This window comes from Oenanthe melanoleuca, chromosome 7 (genome assembly GCF_029582105.1).
Source record: "Oenanthe melanoleuca isolate GR-GAL-2019-014 chromosome 7, OMel1.0, whole genome shotgun sequence".
Classification (NCBI taxonomy): domain Eukaryota; kingdom Metazoa; phylum Chordata; class Aves; order Passeriformes; family Muscicapidae; genus Oenanthe; species Oenanthe melanoleuca.
Window position 1 is genome coordinate 23,230,982 of NC_079341.1, and position 19,969 is coordinate 23,250,950.

The 19,969-nt window shown below is 36.5% G+C and overlaps 1 protein-coding gene across 1 annotated transcript in view; it reads right to left on the minus strand.

Moving 5' to 3' along the window:
• Window positions 1-1,260: 1,260 nt before the first annotated feature.
• XRCC5 (X-ray repair cross complementing 5) overlaps window positions 1,261-19,969 on the minus strand; it is a 49,229-nt gene continuing 30,520 nt past the window's right edge. The window contains exons 15-21 of the mRNA XM_056496639.1: window positions 19,821-19,911; window positions 18,326-18,395; window positions 11,063-11,172; window positions 10,475-10,571; window positions 8,376-8,443; window positions 3,642-3,713; window positions 1,261-2,832 (exon numbers count right to left, since the gene is read on the minus strand). Of these exons, the coding sequence (XP_056352614.1) occupies window positions 2,818-2,832; window positions 3,642-3,713; window positions 8,376-8,443; window positions 10,475-10,571; window positions 11,063-11,172; window positions 18,326-18,395; window positions 19,821-19,911 (523 nt within the window). The 3' untranslated portion in view covers window positions 1,261-2,817. The remainder of the gene's footprint in view (window positions 2,833-3,641; window positions 3,714-8,375; window positions 8,444-10,474; window positions 10,572-11,062; window positions 11,173-18,325; window positions 18,396-19,820; window positions 19,912-19,969) is intronic.

Genomic DNA, 19,969 nt, shown 5'->3' on the forward strand with positions numbered 1-19,969 from the left:
AAGAAGAGGACCTGCAGACTAGGCTGATTTGACACAATCATTAGGCTCTTGGCAGGAACTCTCAGCTGCTGGGCCAGACCAAGACGGGAGAAACTCTCCTGAAGCTGAACTCATCATTCCTTTCCCTTTCACCTTTTCCCAGCATCAACTTCCACAAAAAAATTTTAAAACCTAATGCTGAAATCACTGCCCCTCCATCAAAGCTGATTCTGCCCAATAACCAGGAGATTAACAGAAAGACAGACAACAACCATAAGCTTTGATCTCATGGCAAACAAAGCTTACTAAGGTTACTGCCCCATACCATTAGCATTCAAAGAGCTTTCCAGAGAGGCATTATTTCCAGAGGGAAACAGAAAATAAACCAGTAACATATAACAAAAATCACAGTCTTCTTTACTGTAGACACTGACAATTTCTCTGCCTATAAAGTACATGACAAGGGATGTTCTGCTGCTTGCAGAAAAACAAATGCACTTTGTTTCCTTTATAGCTGCTTTTGAATTGGACAACTAACTGCTGTAGTGCTTCTGAGGACTGGTCAGTGTGGCAATTGAAAATGAGAACATAACTACTAAACAGTAAGTCAGACTTTGTAACTGAAAGTGTGAGCTTAAACTAAATGGAACATCTCTTCCAGTCATTGAATGAGAACCTGAAAGCTGGCCCTTTGCCATAGAACAAATGTAAAATCAGGCTGCTGATGTGACACATCTTCACTATAGAAAGAACTCAGAAGGCTAGGCAGAATGAAAGATGCTATTCTTGCCTTCCAAGAATTCACTTTTATTTATTTTGCATAAATTTTCAATCCTCTTCTCAACACTAGCAACTCAATCACCACATTGAGCCTACCTGTACATACTGGGCTGAACAGCTAGCAGAAGATCTATGCGGCAATTCTCCATGAACTAAATATATGTTCCTCGACAGAAGCAATACAGTCTAGAAATGTGGCCAACAAAATCAAAAGAAACAAAGTAACCCCATAATCTGGATACCAGGTTCTATATTCTGTGTGGTCTTGACCAAGGTTTTCTCATCTTAGTCATCTATAGTAAAAACTACTATACTGGGATGTTGCAAAGTTTAGAATTTGTACAGAATAGAATAAGTATACTCTGCTTCTGTGGAGGGATTTTGATATTTAGTGTTTGCATTGTAGGCCCAGAAAAGAGGCTTTTGACAGTTTCCTTTAGGTACTGCATAAGTAATCACCTGATTTTAGTAACACATGGCTCTGAAGACAAAACCCGACCTTTAAAATATTTTTATTAAACAAAAAAAGTGTAAAAGAAACTCCCAGCCAGTATACTCCATATACTGGCATTTAAAACACTGATCAAATAATTTTATTTACAATTGAGGAAAATATCTTCTGGTGATACAAAAGCTATAAAGGTCTGCAAAAGCCACCCTGCAAAAACCACAGAAATCACCCTGCCATCTGCATTTGAGAAATGCTTTCAACTCAATCAGGATAAGATGCAAGACAGGAGAGAGGAGGTTGCAGTGTAAGGAAGTAGGGGCAAAAAGCAATTGCTATTTCCCACACAGGAGGTGTTGGCCAGTATAAAGTGCAAATATTCCTCAACATTTTGCAACTACAGATTGTGATTTTTCTTTTTTTTTTGTGATCTTACCTCCATTTTGCACAGTATATTCATACATCTATAATAATGAACGAACAGTGGTTAAAGGAATTAATCTGGTTGTAACAGACAAGCATGTGTAAAGGTGTCATTACTGCCTCTTCAGCTCTGTAATCAGACTTGAATGTCTCTTTCTAAGCAGTATTTGACTAGTTTGGATTGCTCTGTGTAGACATACTCCATCCTGGTTGCCAGTATTAACTATTATCCCTTATCTATCACAGCTGTCAGTGTACAGCTTTGAGGGATTCTTCTGCTCTGGGTTAGCAGTGCTCAGCAGTGTATGAAATGGACATAGAACTGATTTATTCTTCCTTTTAGCACCAGAAGCATCTACAGTAACCGTACTAGTTAGAAGTTTAAAAAATCAAAAATCCCAGCACATGAAACAGGAAAAACTGTAACAGCAAGGGACAGAGACCTTGGGCTGCTGCTGAGCTGACAAGATAGAGAATCTGTAGTACAGACATGACCATAATTACTGATCTGAGGACAGTGTGGCAAAATCAGGACACCCGGCTCTGCTGTGTGCTTCAGATTCTGTTGTGTATTTCAAACTATTAACTTGTGAGACCCTGGCCTAGAAATTTTTCCCACAAGCCTCTACAGTGGTTTTCATAGTGCTCTGTTGGGTTTAAGTTTTTTTGCTCTGTCTTGTTTTTTGTTTATTGGTTTTGAGTTGGTTGGATTTTCTAAAGCATGAAAATAGAGACTTCTTTCCTTCTGTAATAATAAACCCACAGGGTTACCTCCACTAAATATTCAATATTACCTGGTAACCTTGCTATGACATTTCTGTCTTCCTTCCCAGGCAATGTAGCAAGAATTCCAAGCACCAGAGCAGATTCTCATTAAATTTAGTAGTGTTTAGCTAAAAGCAATACAAAGGACAAGCTAAATTCAGTGTTCTAAAGAAGAAGAAAAGAAAAAAAAAGATGCCTTAAAGGTATCATTACTTCCCAAGTACTTCAGACAATTTCAATCTTCTGTTCTAGTTTTGAAATTCAGATGATATTTATACCACCTGGGAACGTTTCTGGGATTTCAGTTCTCATTTTCAAAAACAAAGATTGATGTACTGTCTTCTCATTAGCATCTTTTTTGTGCCCCACCTCAGAGACATCTCTTCCAAAATCTTGCTTGTAGAGTCACCCTATATCACCAGTCACATCATGTCCAGCTGCAAACAGAAGAAACAGATTTAAAAGAAGCAGCATTGAAGTAATTTCTTATATATGTTTAGTGCTGAGAAAACCAAGCAAATTTGAAAATCATTCTCATGTAACATAAATGAATTGCACAGAATTCAGTCCTAATCTTCTATAAAGTACAAAAACAAACCGAAAAATCCCATCTTCACATAATCACATGTGCAATTTATAGATTTTGAAAAGTACAGTCCAAATGTAGAAATCTGTCTGTTATCGAAGCTTCTTCAAAACCATCTACACCATCAGCTTAAGCCTTAGAGACAGATTTGTAATGAGTCAGCCTGTGAAAGATGGCTAAAATATTTATTAAAAAATCTGGTATCCTTGACTTTCAGCAAGCCTATACAGAGAAGTTTAATTCAAAAGATTAAAACGTCTTTTTAAAAAATGTTTTTCAGTTTTCAACCCACATAATTAGCTGTTCAAGATCTACAAACTTTAAAATGCTATTATAGTAAATTATACCAAACCACTATTAAATGAGTGGCTCACTGGCTCTTTGGAAACACATCAGAGGACACATTTCACCCCTGTAAACACCTATGTTTACATCACATATATACACTACATCACATAGTATTTGCCATCATGAAATTACACACCTGGCTAAGTTTTATAATAGCAAGAAAGTAATTTCACCTGGCTTTTCTGATTCAATTCCTTAGGTGTTTTCTAAGCCACTCTAATATCTACTGCTTTAAGAAGCATTTGGCTCTCTCATTGCACCTTTCACTTAGAGCTTAATTTTAAAGCCACACCATATTTTTATGGTACTCACCAGATCATCAACATCACCACCTTCATCTGTAGGAGGCAGAGTTTCAGTCTTCTGTTCTTTTGGAGCTAAGAACTAAAAATAAAAATGCATTTATGTGATACTAACAAAACTGAAAGCTTTTAATGTTAAATTAACAGAATGTGTCCTCTGTGTATCAAACAACCCACCTGTAATTAAAAATCAGAAAGGAAGTTTTTTCTGGTTTCCATGTCCAAAACCATCTTAAACTACAAAAAAATATTGCTTCTAAAGGATTTTATGGCAAAGTGTGTCAAAAGCCAGACAAAAGGATATGGTTCTTGAGACAACACATGGTCAGGCTGTAGAACACCCTGTGATAAGGTTGCTAAAAATATTATTCCCTAGACTCAGGGGCAGATAAGGAAGATGCATAGAAGACAAATCATTTAAAGTCTGCTAAGTCCACAGAAATGACTTGAGGCACAAAAAGTTTTTGAGACATCAGTGGCTGCAGCCTGGGACTATACATTTTTTCTACCCATCCCTTTTTCTCCACTGTCAGACATGGGATTCTGGATTAGATGGAAATGTTATCTATTTCATTTTGACCAGGTTTATATTCTTAAAAAATATTGTGTGTAGCTACAAAATGCTGAGAGATAACAAAATACCCCCAATGATATGAGTGCATACAAGAGGGTGACCAATGGCTTCTTTGAGACACGTCAAAGCATTCTAGTTCTACACACAGCATTCTAGTTCTGTGTTGAATTTATAAGCTTCCCCATTTAATTCAATTAACATTTACCAAATGAACAAAGATATGAATTTTAAAAAAACCAAACCCTCTAACATGCAAGATGGTTAGAATGCCAGTCTTAAAATTAGAAAATTCATTATGTAAAATTACATTGCCATAGCTGCTGATACAACTCACCATATGCCCTTCAGTTAAAGCATGACATTCATAAACAGAAGAGAAAGTTAAGTTGCTCAGATACTACAAAAACTGAAATCAAACATACAGACAATATCTGGAGTAACCACCTTCAAATTATTTCACAGATTTTTCTCTTAGCCTAAAAAAAAAACTAAACTAAAATGGTAGGAAAAGATGGCAATACTTAACTCTTACTTTAAAAAGCATCTAGTTGTCTACAAGTCTTAGTTACTACTTTTTACCAATATCATTAAGATAAAATCTTTATTTATCTGATTAAAATGCACCAGAACGAGTATACAGAGCCAGAAACAACCCTGCCCCCCAAGAAAACATAGATGTGAAGCTAAGGAGGAAAAGCCACATTCCCAGACTTGGAGTCCTGTCATCCTTAAGTCAGAAACAACTTCACTCTAACTCCAGATGATGGAAGAGAACAGCTAAGTAGAAAATAGCCACATTAAACAGGCTATAAATACCTGCTTAGATAACTCTTTTGTGCTCCTAAAAGGGAGCTGCTGTTCACCTGGGGACTTCAACTGTATCAGCCAGAGAGGTTGTGTAAGAGGCCATGGGATCCCTATGAACACCACCAATCTCTGAGATCATACATTTGTAGCGTGAAAAGCTTAAACATTATTTTAAGTAAATAAAATATTCTGATCCTTCTCTAGAACCCTAGTGACAGCTTTAGACATGGGGTCAAACTCTGTGACTTTCCTGCTGCATCCTCTAGGATGACAAGCAAATACGTGTCCCAGTGACCAAAGGTCAGACCTTTCCTACACCCCAAGCAGCAACGTCCAAGAGGAATACAGAAATCTCACTCCACAGACAATATTCATGTTCTAACATGAATCATAGAGATTCTGTAGCTGAAAAAAAAAAAAAAAAAAAAAAAAAAGGCAGGGAATGTGACAGGGCCAGAAGGAATTAGAATTTCAGGATGCTGTATGTCTGTGTATCTTTTTTGTTGGAAGAGTTCTTAATCTAGTAGTAATATAAAGCACATACTATGAAACTAAAAGCTAATGACTTTTGTCAGCTCTGAAAGGCTTTTCGTGCCAGATCAAATTTCCTTTTTTCACATTTAATTAAGAGTCAAATGGTATTTCTGAAGTAGCACATTTCTCAAAATTTTTACAATCAGCTTTCTCATGCTAAATTATGCAAAGGAAGTTAAAAGCTAGAGAAAGGTACAATGAAGATTTGCAGTAAATTGAAACCTGAAGTTTCCATCAAATGCTGAACATCCAAAGTTGGGGTTTTTTTCTGAAAACCTGTTTTACATTTATGCAAAAGCAAATTACATATAATAGCTGTGCTGAAATCCATTATCTTCCCCAAAGCAACCAGAAAAAGCACTTGACATTCCTGCTCTTTTAACCTACCATCCTCGTGCTCTAAAAAGAGTATCTCCACTATTAAAGTGGAAAGAAAAATTTCACAGTGATAGAAAAATATGCATGCATAACCTACCTCAAGCAAAAAGAAAAAGGAAAGTTTGACCTATCTAATAAGCAGCCTGGTAAGTCTTCCTTTTTCCTGCAGACAGCAACCCTATAAAACCTGTAATCTTACAGACAAAACAGTCCTGAAACTACCAGCAGCTAGTAAACAACAAGTAAAAGAAAGGGCTTTTGTGTCACAAAAGACTACAATGACAGACAACTCCATGACCTACAGGTTTGCACATAACCTCTACAGAGGTGAAGAAAACTTGCATCTTACTCTGTTGGGAGATATTTGAAAAAATCCAATATAACCCTTACATAAAGGGTATTGCCTTCAGTACAGTAAACAAATGAACCACTTTTGCAGTCTGCTGTAGGTCTATGAAAATGTCACACAGGAAAGCTGTGGCAGGGTTTAATTGGACCAAAGAGAACTAGATTTTATACCAGCCTGACAATATCAAGATAAACTATTCTATCCCTGCAGATCTTACTCCAAGAATATGCAGTCTTGCAGTTCATTAATGAAAAAGTCATATGAGCTCTTAACAGACAATGGGAATTAGGGTTCTGGGTTTGGATTTGAACAATGTGTGGGGAGGTGGCTATCTAGTGAATATCTGGAATTGCCAACTGCTTAGATAGCAAAGAGATACAATCCAATTACTCTGGAAGTTAAGGTAACTGCCATATTAGAGAACCCTGCTGCAAAACCGATTTTATGCAGTATCTTGTATTCCCCCAATTTAATGGGAAGATATACCTATTGTATGATCTTCAATCAACCACAAAATGACTTTCAGTCACAAAATAGTTTCCTGTATTGTGATATATGGTGACTGTAGGATGATGGTAAACATAAATGTTTACATAAACATAAATTTGCAGTCAGTCTGCAAATGCTTTGCTCCAGCTTAGCCTGGCAGCTGTGAATCCAGCCCTTGATACTTATTTGTGTTGCATATTCCTATGCAGGCACAGAATTTTTAGCCACCACAAGTTCACAGTGAAGACAATGGTATGTCTTTGTGGTTAGTAGAGATTTCCTTAAGGAACACTGGCTATTTCACACAGCATTAGCACATTTTTTGAGCATCAGTGGTAGTTTCAAACTAGAAAGAAAAGTTCTTAAGAACAATATTGTCTTAGGAAGTTTCCAAGTAAATTCATAGCACTTCAAGTAGATAAAAAAGATTGATACTCTCTAAAACCACCTCTGGGGTAAAAAGTTGCTCTATACATTTATGTGTAATGATAAATAGCCAGTAAGGTCCTTCATGTCTAGAAAAATCATCATACTCTACCACTTGTATCCTGCACACGTGCTCAGCTTTCTGGACTCCTAGTTTGTTAGTTTTTAATTTTCATGACATTTCTGTGCCTTCTTCACCTTGAGGTGAATTGTTACAGATGAAAAAAAGTTTCTAAAATACAACCTTCTTCTACTCATTAACTATAATCATAGAGAATCTACTTCTACCTACTTCTGGCTATTGGTAATGGAAGGCCTGGAAGTTGCAAAAATCAATGTGGCATCTTTTATAAAAGCTACTTTTCTGCAAAATGGTGATTTTAGCCACAGTTTTACCTTCAGGGGGTCTGTGATACAAGGACCTTCCTCCTGAACGAGCAGCCTGACACAAAAACATCTGTCTTGTTGTCTCCATATAAATCTAATTTTTGACAGCAGCTCTGAATTCTGCTGCCTTCCAAAGAGAAGGCACAATTCTGCCTGTTACAATTCCGTGCTTTGTAACTGGGACATCCTTCATTCATAACTGTAGTTACTGAAATGCTACATATCTGTGGAAATTATACCTGTAAATAGTCCAAAACTCCCATTTCCAAAAGAACCTAATATGGTCACAAATAATACCCCCAGCATCATGTTTGATGTACACTAAACTATAAGAGCTGCCTAAAGTGAAAATACTGGTATCACTGCATGTATGGTGAAAACTAGCCTCAACAACTTGGAGCTCACAAAACCTTTAAAAAAAAGTATCACATTTTTGAACTTGTGCTATCAGTGAGAACACATTTCTATCTGTCAAGTTCAAACAGTGAACTTATATATGTAAATAGTACTCTGCTGTTCCACTATACTGAGTTGCTGAAGTTCCTGTTCTTTGTAGAGGATATTTTCAGATAATTTCAATACATGCTACTTTTTAAAGACCAATCAAAGCAAAACATTGTAGTACATGCTGAGGTATTTCTGCTCTGAAATGCAGCAGTTTCAACTGCATAGCAAATGAACATTCTTATTTCTTCATATGGATCTTATTTCATTCAGCTTATGATTTATCCACATAGGAAAATCTTCAGTTCCACTGCAAGGAGTCTATACAAACAGATACTTATTAAAAAAAATGATACCTTCTCAGCCTCTTCACCTGTCACCAAACTTTCCTCCGCTTCATCTTTAGTGATCAAAGAGATTCTGTCTGGAAAAAAAACCCCACAAACATAAAAATATCATTAGAAGGCTTCCCAAAAATTCACCTAATGTTAGAAGTGAAAAAAGTGTTTCACATTCCAACTTCCGGATGTGTCATCACCACCAGCAAAAAAGAGTATCACTCAAAAGAAAATGTGACCTGCACAAATGAGTCAACTATGATATAAAATATGATATAAAAATAAATTAATGAGCATATTCATAAGCTTATGGAAGTATCCATTTAGGAAGCTGCTAATATTGTGACACTCAAACTAATGAGACACTGAAATCATAGATCACAGATGAAATGCTGAAAATCTCTTAGAAATTACACTTCCAGTCATTCACAGCATGCAGAAAAAATTAACTCCTGGCATTCAGACACTTGTGCTGTGATTACCTAGTCTGACAACCAAAGTGCTGGTCCTGCTCCACTTTGCTCCTTGGTTGTACCAGCAGCACCATCCTGTGCAGTGACATCCCACCTCCCTCCCTCAAAAAAATTTTAAAAATCTCCATTTATTTTGACCCAAATAGTTTTTCCAGTCAAGTTCATCGCTTGGCCATACAAATTCTTGTGCCTGAATAAGTAGCTGTGGGTGTGAGAGCAAAGAACAGGAGATTAATAAAAATTCCAGCAGCAGTGTAAGTACAGTATCACCTTCATGTGCCCACAAAACCATGTGGCAGGGTTTCATGAAACAAAAGAATCTGTCAAACAGATCTGCCTTTCTTCTGAGCCACCAGCTCATTAACTTACATCTGTCTTCTTCTGGTGACTGCAGTCACTCATGACAAGACCCAATGCACACCACATTTGGTAGAAAAGAGGGGATAGGTCATGTGGCAAGAATGAGAGAAAACAGGACTTCAACTCTTGTTAGCAGCAAATAAAAAGCAATTTCAGCTGCCTGCTGAGAGCAGCCAGTTTATGCATAAAGCATCAAGATTTCATTTCACCAGGTTCTCAAAGGAAGATAATCTATGCTGTATGAAAATATAATCTCTCTTTGTATATGTTTGTTTGATTTTTTCCTCAAAAATCCTCCAGTTTGTCAAAAGCTCTGATTTATACTAATTAAAGATTATTCATGGCTTTGAAAGATCCAAGTTGGCTACTTTCAAAGTCTGTTGGTTTATTTTTCCAAATTTATACAGAGAAGGTCCCCTACAGCACTAGTGAATATAATGCTCTTGTCAGTGTTGTCCTGTGCTGGCTTTTTCACATTACTAAACAAATTTCCATATTGTAATTCAAGGAAGTTGGACAAAGTAGGCATTACACCACATCTGGAGTTCACCACTTTGAATGGTACTATACAAAAGCCCATCACTGCATTTTATAGCATGCACCTCTAAGAGATACAGCTGGGCATTTAACAGATTTTCTTAGCATTGGCTCCAATTAAAAACAAGAGTATGACATTAAAGATATTTTTTTTAGTCCACTATATTTTCTATTTGTGAAAATGTTCCTTTATTTATCACTTGCATAGTCTCTGAATGTCTTTTAGGATGGCACTGCCTTGTATCTCCCAGTTTAATCACAGGTAGGTTACATATTACCACATATTCTGTCCTTAAGGTTACTTAAATACAAAATGATCAGTGACACATTTCAAAGTTATCTATGGCTTTTTGGAAGCTTAAACTGCAAGAATCTTTTTATAGTTCTACTGCATGAGTTTTTTCCATTTATTCTGAAATTCAGCTGAAATTGTGTCTTCTTCTCCTTACCCCGTAACATTTAATTTGTCACTTCTTCCACAATTAATTTACTATTTCAACAAGACTTGGCAATGCTTTATGAATAATGTTGATATGAAACTATTAGTGCAGAAAAGGAAAGGAAGCTGCAATATGAAAGTTGTTGTTTTGTTGTTTTTTTTTTTTAATTGGCTGCAGGAATGAAGCATATCAAAATGCTGCAGTGGGGTTAGTCTAAGTGCCCCACTGCTAATGAAGTTTTCTTACTTAATGGATAAATGCATAATACAACTAGAAATTGTCTAATTTTTTTTAAATGCCTTCCTACCTTGTACCATGATCTCCCAGAAATCAGATAAGGCTTTATCTTCCAACTTTGATTTCAAGGCTTGTAGAAAGTCATTAAAGCACTGCACCTTGGACAGCTGAAAAAATATAACAGCAACTGTAAGCAAGAAATACTGAAACTACTGAAGAGCACTGCAAGCTTAATTCTTCATTAAGACATTTAACATGGTGAACACAAAAGTCTCTACAGAATTTGAGTTTTATTTCTATTAAAACTGTGAGTTCTAATGAAAGGTAAGCCACAAAAAGTACCTTTCAGGAAACTAGAAAGACTTCCTTGTAACTAGCTTTATTGAAAAAGAAAATTGTAGGATTGCACTTGCAACTAGCACAAGCATCAGGTCATAGGCCTTCTGTTTTATGTTTAAATAAAAACAAACAACAGCAAGTAATACCAGAGAGCCTAGCCCTCATTCCAGAAACAATAAAAACCTCCATAAAATGCAACTCTATTTCTAAACTTTGAAACTTATTGGAAGTTAAATTCTTTTTCTGCAGCAATAAATTATCAAGCAAATAGGTCTATCATGGTTTAATCTGAAAAAGAGTATTCACACATTAACATTACCTTCATGGCCTCCTCTCTAAAAACTCTGATACAGTCGACCCCTTTCATGTAGTACTGTGAGCCTTTATTTTCCAAGAACTGATCAATGCGGTTTATCAACTGCTGACTCACTGGAAGACAAGGAGAAATAACTGATAAATAAATAAAAGAATACACATTTTCAAGGAAAAAACCCACTTTTATATCTCTCTTTTTCTACTTCACAGAAATCTAAGTAGTTAATCATATCCACACTGCCACAAGCTATGCAAGCTGATAATTGTTATCTAAGCTAGTGACAATTACTTCAGCCTCTCTGGAAAAGCCAGATATACTAGGAAGAACCTCAAGCATGTCCAAGGTGTACTTTCCCCTGAAAGTCAAGAAAAAAAGCAGTGGCCTAACTTGTTTGATAAAAATTTGGGATCCTAAAGCTTAGGGAGGTTAATGTTCTACAACACAAGCATATGCCATAAACATCCTTTGCAATTGAAGCATTTCAATAAAATCATTACATTTATGAGAAAGGTGTAATAATAAAGTCAAATCAACACATGTAGGGTGATTACAGTTAAAAGACCTTGCTGTTATTAACATCAGAGTATGTTTTGACTCTTGTACAGGTAGTTTGATAATTTTTCATCAGAGCAAAGATGTTTATGATTATAGAGATTATACACACTCTGTGCCTGACAGAAAAAAGCAGAAGTAAACAGTGAGACCTATACCAACAAGAAGGGGAACACAAATTTTACCCTTACTAGTTGAGCTCCTAAAAGGTAGGTAGCTGTAAACTACTGCAAACGGACAAGAGAAGATGTCACCTAAGAGCTCTGCAAATCCCAACTAATTTCTGCTGGATTTGTGTAATTTACTTTCTCTTCATATTTACTTACAGTTAAGGAACTGTCCAATTTTACCCTCTGGCAGACACTTCAGCCAGGGAAAAAACAAGTGTGAGGAGGACACAACAGTTATCTATAAACTCAGAAGCATTGTGAAAAGAATGAATAGGGAGTTGATAGTGCCCTGCCTCTCTCAAAACAAGAGCCAAGATTTGTTTTAAGAACAAAACAGGATCTCTTCAAATATACATCAGTTATCCCCTTTACCACAGGCTGATTTAACTTTTAACAGCTTAAAAAATGAACAAATTCTTAGAATTCTTAAAAGAGGATGTCTGCCAAGGGAGAGTAACAGTGTTGTTGCCATTGAGGAAAAAGATTCAGGAAAGCTTTCTGACCAAGTCAAAACATCTGCATGTCCTGTTCTTGTACTGTTAAAGACCAGCCAGTGGATTAGCAGAACCTTTCCCCTGACCTATAACCCCAGCTCCAGATGTTACAGGCACAGATACTACTTAAAGAACCTCAGCTATGGAAGCATCAACAAAGAAAATCACCTGTCAGAGTGGTGGAAGGAATAAGAAGTAAATATACCAAGAAGGAGACATTGCTTAAGTATTGTGTTCCACTCTGCTCACTGTGACTATGCACAGCACTGGCTGTTAGATTATTTTCTATAAAATGCCTAATTGAACTGAATCTGAAGAACAACATCTCTGAATAGTGTGAAACAAGGCATATTTGATATTCTCCCACTAGCTTTTGACAGTTTCTAGAAAAGGAAGCAGATAATGGCTCAGTCCAACAGCAGCTACAGCACAAGAAAGTGTGCTAAAGTGCCTACTGTGCCAGAGGTAATCAGCTCAATTTTTATTTATTTCACCAGTTATATATTTATTTCAAACTAAATTGAAGACTAACTACTTAAGCTTCCCAAGTTCAGTCAGTCCATTTTTTTCATGGTTAATGATTTTCTCATTAAATGCTCTAATTTCTTATGAATTGCACTAATAAAAGCAAGTCCTGCTGGTGTTTTCAGTGGTGGTGGTGGTGTTTTTTTTAAACACTGCCTTCTCATTGATGTGTTAAATTAAAACCCCAGGCACTATGAGGGTGTAATAAAAGTCTTCATTGTCAGAAAGATTCTAGCATACTGTTTGAAATTACCAAACACTCTACTACTTCTTTTGCATTTAATTTTTTTTTAAATCCCTTTCCATTTGATTGTCCTGGCAGCCATCAGAAAAGACTTTCTTGCTACTGACTGTGAGGTGCCTCCTTTTGAAATCTGCTGCAAGGAACCAAAGGAAACCTGCAATGTTTTACCAGGCACTGAGAGTCCATAATACAGGCAGCAAACATGTTACACAGCAACAGTATTTTAAGTCACATTCCTCTAACATCTTGAAATAGCTTGGCTAAAAAGTTGGTTCTGTCCATTGGGTTTCCGTTAAATTACAGGCAAATGACGGATGAATCTAAATTAGACAAAAATTCCTATGTTCTGATTAGACTACCAAATTACTTCAGAGGGCCAAAAGTAGTATTAAAAACAGTAGATAAGGATTATAGCTGGAAATCCTTAAAGTGGTTGCTGTTCCTTTACACCTCTAATCGAGAACTTTGTTGATTTCCTGCTGCCTTTTCATTAGTCTGAATCTTTGCGTCTGGATGCTGCAAAAAAAGGATGTCCCTGTTCTTGGAGCAAGGCATGTTCTACATAAAGATGTCTTTTTAACTAAGCTGTGATAAGCATTAACTCTGATGTGTCCCAGACAAATCTCAGGCATTGAAGTTTAGAAGAGTAGGCCCTTGAGTTACTACAAACCAACACCCTATTCAGGCCACTTCTGTGTAATTGCAACTTTTTACTTCCCTCCCAACTTCCCTCATTCCACACATATTTAAGGAAGTGAACTAACAACAGACTTCTACATTTTGCATTAACTGGAATTTTCAGCACTTCTAATAACCACCACATTCTGCAGAACATCCCAAGAAATTTTAATCTCCTCTTTCCTCCTTCTACTGTACCTGACTGCTTAGATAACAAATATAGTTATTAAGGATTGGAGAACTGCAGGGAAAAGAAAAAAATCACAGAACAGGAGATCTTTTAGTTCTAGCAGAATTTAATCCCTTCCCCTCTGGCATTCAGATACATTTGCTGCTCCAAAATACATTCACCAGTGCTGTCATTTTTTGTGAAATATGCCATGAACAATTATATTCACTTGTTATCTCTGAACAGCTACAACACAAAACTGCAGTTATATTTTCATGTTTGTTCAGTTCAGCTCTTGGTCTTGATTGCTATACCAATCAGATTATACAATAATAATAGCCAAAACAGTCTATTATTACAGTCCAAGTTTGATTCCTTGGAGATTTTTTCCTCTTAAAAAAAATCAGGTTAAGAAAATAATTCTTCCTTTAGACAAAAGACTCCTGTTGTTAATCTTCTGATTTATGTGCTGCTGGTGGTAATGATTTGTATTCATGGACAATGCTTAAAGTGTGATTCACTGACAAATCAGTTAAACCACCTGATAATTAATTTTAAAATACTGCTGTGTGTATAAGAATAAAGAAATTCTGAATTGAAAATGGTACTAATTTTTTAATGACCACCTTCATCTTGTAAACCAAGAAATGAGAATTTTAAGATTAAGAGCTGCTGGCTGTTGAACTACTCCAATAGTCACATGAGGTGCTGTTCAGTTTTGAAATGGTGTCTCTAAATGTCCTTTGAGTATGGATCAGAATGACTGAGGTTGGATGTCTGAAGGACATATGACCCAAATCTCTGCTAAAAACAGGGTTCACTGTGGAACAGGTAGCTCAGTGCTCCACAGACTTGAGTTCCATGTAGCTGCAAAGATGGACAGACTCCAAGTTCTCTGGGCCCCTTTTTCTGTGTTTGGGTCCCATCATTGTGATCTTTATAATCTTTTCCCACACAACATCTAATTCAAATTCTGTTTGTTGCAACTCAGAGCTTTGAGCCTCACCCAATCACTACGCCCTTCAAAGACAAACCCGACTTCATCTTCTCTGTGAAGCAGAGACACAGAAAACTTCAAAGTGATTCCATATACTCAAGTATTTGGTTTGCAAAAACTCTTCTAATGACTGAATCATTTTCATCAAACCAGTCATTACATTTGGCCTACCTAGCAGTAGAGCATGAATTGTCTCTGAAATAACACAAAAACATCCAGTAAGATAAAAATGCAGACAAACTGCAAAAGCATGCCAACAAAGAATGAAATTAAGTATTAGCTTTTAAAAAAACTATCTTACCTCCAGAAAGGTAATTAACTATACTTATTTCTACAGAAAATCTTGCAATAAAATATCATCCTTGTTCACATTCAGTTACTGATTCCTTTAATCATATTTTTCTAGAAATGTCTATGAAAAAAACATTAACAAACTTAGTACAAATACAAAAATGAGAGCTGATCGCAATTTGCCGCTGCACATTTTTTCTTAGGTCCATAAACTGTTGTCATTGTAGATTTCTTTCCCAGCTGACAATCAGTAAAATAAAACAAGCTTTTTTGACATCATGTTCCCAGATAGGAGTACTGTAAGATGCAATGAAATGTGACCTATAAACTCACATAGAAAATTTACAAATCAAAGAAAATACTACACATGTGTCAATATCTTTTTCTACTCCCCTGATTCTATCTTATACATAAGCCTATGAAAATACAACACAACACATCAGACATGATCTGCTCTCCTGAGATGCAGACATGGATGGAAACCTCCAGATAGGAGGATGAACTGGTAGTACATGGCTACTCCTTTGGCATTACAAAGATGGCAAGCACTGATTGCATTTGAGTCCTCTCTGAAGCCACACTCATTGTACACCCTCGGGAGCAACAATCAGATTCTACTCAGGTAAACTAATCTACTTTATGTGCAGTCATGGACAAAAACGTCAGAAGCTGTTATCAGAATACATCTCTTTGTGATGACTGTACACTTGTGACTTGCTCAAAATAAGACCTGCATAAAATGACATCTCTCTGGCCATGAATGCAAATAAGAAAGTAAAGATGTCTAGAGTGGAGCACAATTCTAGTTACATGAGCAGTGTTAACCAGTACACTGATACCATCAAACATAACTCACTATGTAACCCTTAAGCAGCTCCCTATCGTAACAAACTACACGGATTTCAGGTAAAACCAAGGTCCATTATTGTGTCAGGTATTGAGCTGCCAAGTCCAGTAAACCTATCTCTGAGACTTTGATTTTCTAAAGATATGTATTTAGGCATTACTGGAAAAGTTCTCACACAGCATCACACACGGACTAGCATCCACTTAAGTCTTCTGCTATGAAAGGTACAAAGCCAGATTAACGAATCCCAGTGAGGACACTGCAATAAATACACTGGTACCAATGATAAATATACCATCAGGACTTCCTACAAGCTGTTTCAGAAGAAAAAGAAAAATAATTGCCTTGCCATCCTCTGGTACTGCTAACTTAATTTTGGTGTGAGTGTGCCATTAACCTGTAGCTTAATTAAAAAGCAACTGTAGTGTCAGCATTGAAAGTACAACTCTTCCTACTGCTACAACTTCTCTATCTAATAAAAAACAACCCACCTCCAATCAAACAGTTCAAAGGTCTTTCTCCTCCCTATGAAAGGGCAGCTGTTATTTTAAAAGGTGAATGCAAGCTCTATTCATGTTTTTTTAATACAAGAAAGAAAAACAGAATGCAACTTAGCAGTTCTCCTGTCTGCATCCTGACACATAAAATGCTACCCTTTTTACAATTAAGCATTTGAATGTCACAGATTATCCTTTTCTGCAAAGAAATTCTATATTTTTTATGTTCTAGCAGAGGGAAAAAAAGTTTTGTCATTAGATGACAAAATTATACTAAAAAAACCACTGAATAGTTTTAAGGCAGAATTTACTATTTACATAACCGAAGTGCAATACAGCAAGCCATTAAAAACATGCCTGCAGCATTCAATGTACTAAGCCACCTAAAAGGCTCTAAAGCACAAAAAGGATTATTCAGAAGAAAGAGATAATATGCAAAGCATGTTTTTATTTATAGTGGCTTCTATCTCTCCTTTAAATGGGTGACTGCACTACATTCTGTTTAACAACACCTTATCATTACAGAGCAGATCACACAGAATAAAAGCAAATTGCTCAAAATTTCAGAACCTTCCAAACATGTACTGCAGTTATCACCAGCAGAGCTACCAAGTGGACATATTTAAGCACTCTTTCTAGTTAAACCATCTTCAAGGATAATCATTATACTTATTTCTGCCTTAAAGCTTTTAAGTAGTCAACTGTTCCACAGTTTCTGTATTCTAATGTATTGTACAACGCCTTTTTTATTGCATCTTAATATATCTGAGATTTAAGAACACAACCCCAAATATTTTTTCAACAAGTAATTTCTTCTGGGTGTAATAAAAAATCCATGTAAAAATGCTAGCTAGCTGGCTTAGAGGTCTGGCAATTCTGGAGAGAAACAGCTATATAGGCTTTAACAGACCATATTACAACTGAATGTGCCACTAAACACACTCCTAAAACTACATGCAAAAGGACCAAAGGTCTTGTTGAAATAGCCAGCACCTCACTTAAGGACCTCTGCAAATGTCTTCTTGAAAAGGAACGTGACATTAGTGGCTATTTGGCAGATCAGGTTTACCCTGCCACAACCTTCAAATCACCCTTTATGAGATAAAGGACCCCATCCATCTTGTGCATTCTTTTTAAGACACATTTGCATTACATATATCTCTGTATAGCTACTCCAGCAGGGAATTACCATACAAACATGCAAGACAGTGCTTGACCTGTGCTTCGTGTTCTTCATCTCTGAGAAGAGCCAGTGCACAGAGAGTCTCCTCTCAACTTTCAGATTACAAATATTACCTTCTTATTCCACACTGAATTAACCTGTGCTTTCTTTCACTCACAAGCAGTAAAAAAGGACCTTTGCATGTAAAGACTTAAGCCCCAAGCATGAGAGTCTCTTTTTTGTTCATGGAACATGAGACATGTTTCTCACACTGTGTACACCCAACAGCTCTCCACTTCAGGCCAGAAAGATCCTGGGAACGAGAAGCTGAGGTTCATTCTGAATGAGGCAGTGAATACCTTCTGTTAGAAACACCTGAGAGGTTGCTCAGGTGGCTCAAGGTAGCTCTCTAATGCCTTCTTACCCAAACACAGCTACCTTAGACTTTTAATTGGGAAAGGCAACTATTAACACAGGAATTACAAATGACACCTTCCTTGGCCGAATGGCATGACAAGCTAACCTGCAAATTCCAGAGCAACTCACACTGCACTAGAAACTCATGTTTAGACAAATGGATTGCATTTACTGAACTCTGAAGGTGCTACTAATATAATTATGATAGACAAAAGTCATTTACCATCTTTGAAGTCAGCATTTTTCTTCCTCACCAGAATTCGGAAATCTTCTGCTGGGTTAACACTGCCTACCTACAAAAAGTACAGTAACAATTCAATTGTCTTTCAATATCCATCTCTTTCTTCTTGTCAGGCAACAAGGATCTTTAAATTCCTTTTTATTTTAATATGAAAACAGAAACTGTGTATTTCTCTGCATTCAGACTCAAAAATGCAATTCTTATGAAGTGCGTTAATGCACAGTACTCCCTGCAAAGTCTGGTTATGACATGAATAAGATGAACTCACTCTGCTGCACTGTTACAAGCTGACCACTTCTCTGGTGCTGAGAGGATAGAAGCACAACAATTCAGGTTATCTGCTAGTTCAGCTTTGAGATCTTCTGTAGCACACACCTCTCAGGCCTCCCTAATCTCACTGGATGCTCAGTGAGGAGTGTGAGCTCCCAGGCACGTGGGTACAGAATCAGGGGCTTGCTACTCCAAAAGGAACCTCAAAATCAGAAGCTTACACCATCATCTAGCAGAATCTGACATCTTAAAGCCAAAGCTCTAAATGGGCATGCAAGTGCAGAAACCTTTAAAAGGAACTAAAACCAGGTCAAATATAAATAAACACTGAAAAATGGATGCATTAAACTTGAGGGGAAAAAAAAAAAAAAAATCCCCACATTACTTAAAATTTCCTATCAGCAATCATAATTATCCTCCACTTTTTTTATGCTTTGCTGTCAAAATAATTCACGGACTTTGCAAAAAGATTGCTTGGTCTGACTGTATTTCTTTAAGATCTAGCAATGCCACTCTTTAGGAAATACCAGAAAATTATATGAGGAGTACAGAACACTGAAATCTTTTTAGACTTTAGATATTTTTATAAGTATCAATAATGCTTTTTTTTCGAAATGAACCTTAAAGAATAGCACAACTGAAAACAAGAGAAGTTAGCTCAGTATTAATTCTTTTTATAATAGGAAAATGTCAAATAAAGGAAGATACGCAGTTACAATACAGGTTTCATCTACCCACAAAATTATAAGTTAGATCAAGCGGCAAGATGAAACCAAATTTCTAATTTAGACCCCAAATTAATGCAGAGAACAAGGTCTAAAATCACAGCAATACTTTTGTTTAAATACACAGAGGCAACTTCTATGTTGCAGATGATATGAAAGACAGCAAGAACAAAATTCAACCACTGAGCTCCAATTCTGTTTTCTTTGGATCCTCAGGCTTTCCTTTTAGAGTTCTAAACATTATTAGAGAATTCTGTCCTAAAATATCCACGACTGATAGAAACTTGTGCTAACACATGCCTAAGGGCAAAAAAAGTTGTCTTTACAATCTCTAGCAGAGTCTCAAATGTACAAGCAGACAGTATTTCAGTCATGTTTTAGCTAGAAACTCTCCTTTTATCAGGAAATCTGTATATTCACTATAACAGACTTAAAGAATTAATCTTCCCCTTTATTAATCAGATTGGTAAAAATATGCTTACAGAGGTGATACTGCCTTCAGCAAGTTTCATAATGCTAAAGCTCCCTTCCTCGTCTTCAATTTTTGGTTTCTTAAGGCTGGGTTCATCTTCGCTGCAAATGAAAAGGACAAAAATTAATATAAACACTTGAAGAAGACTGTCCTGCCTAC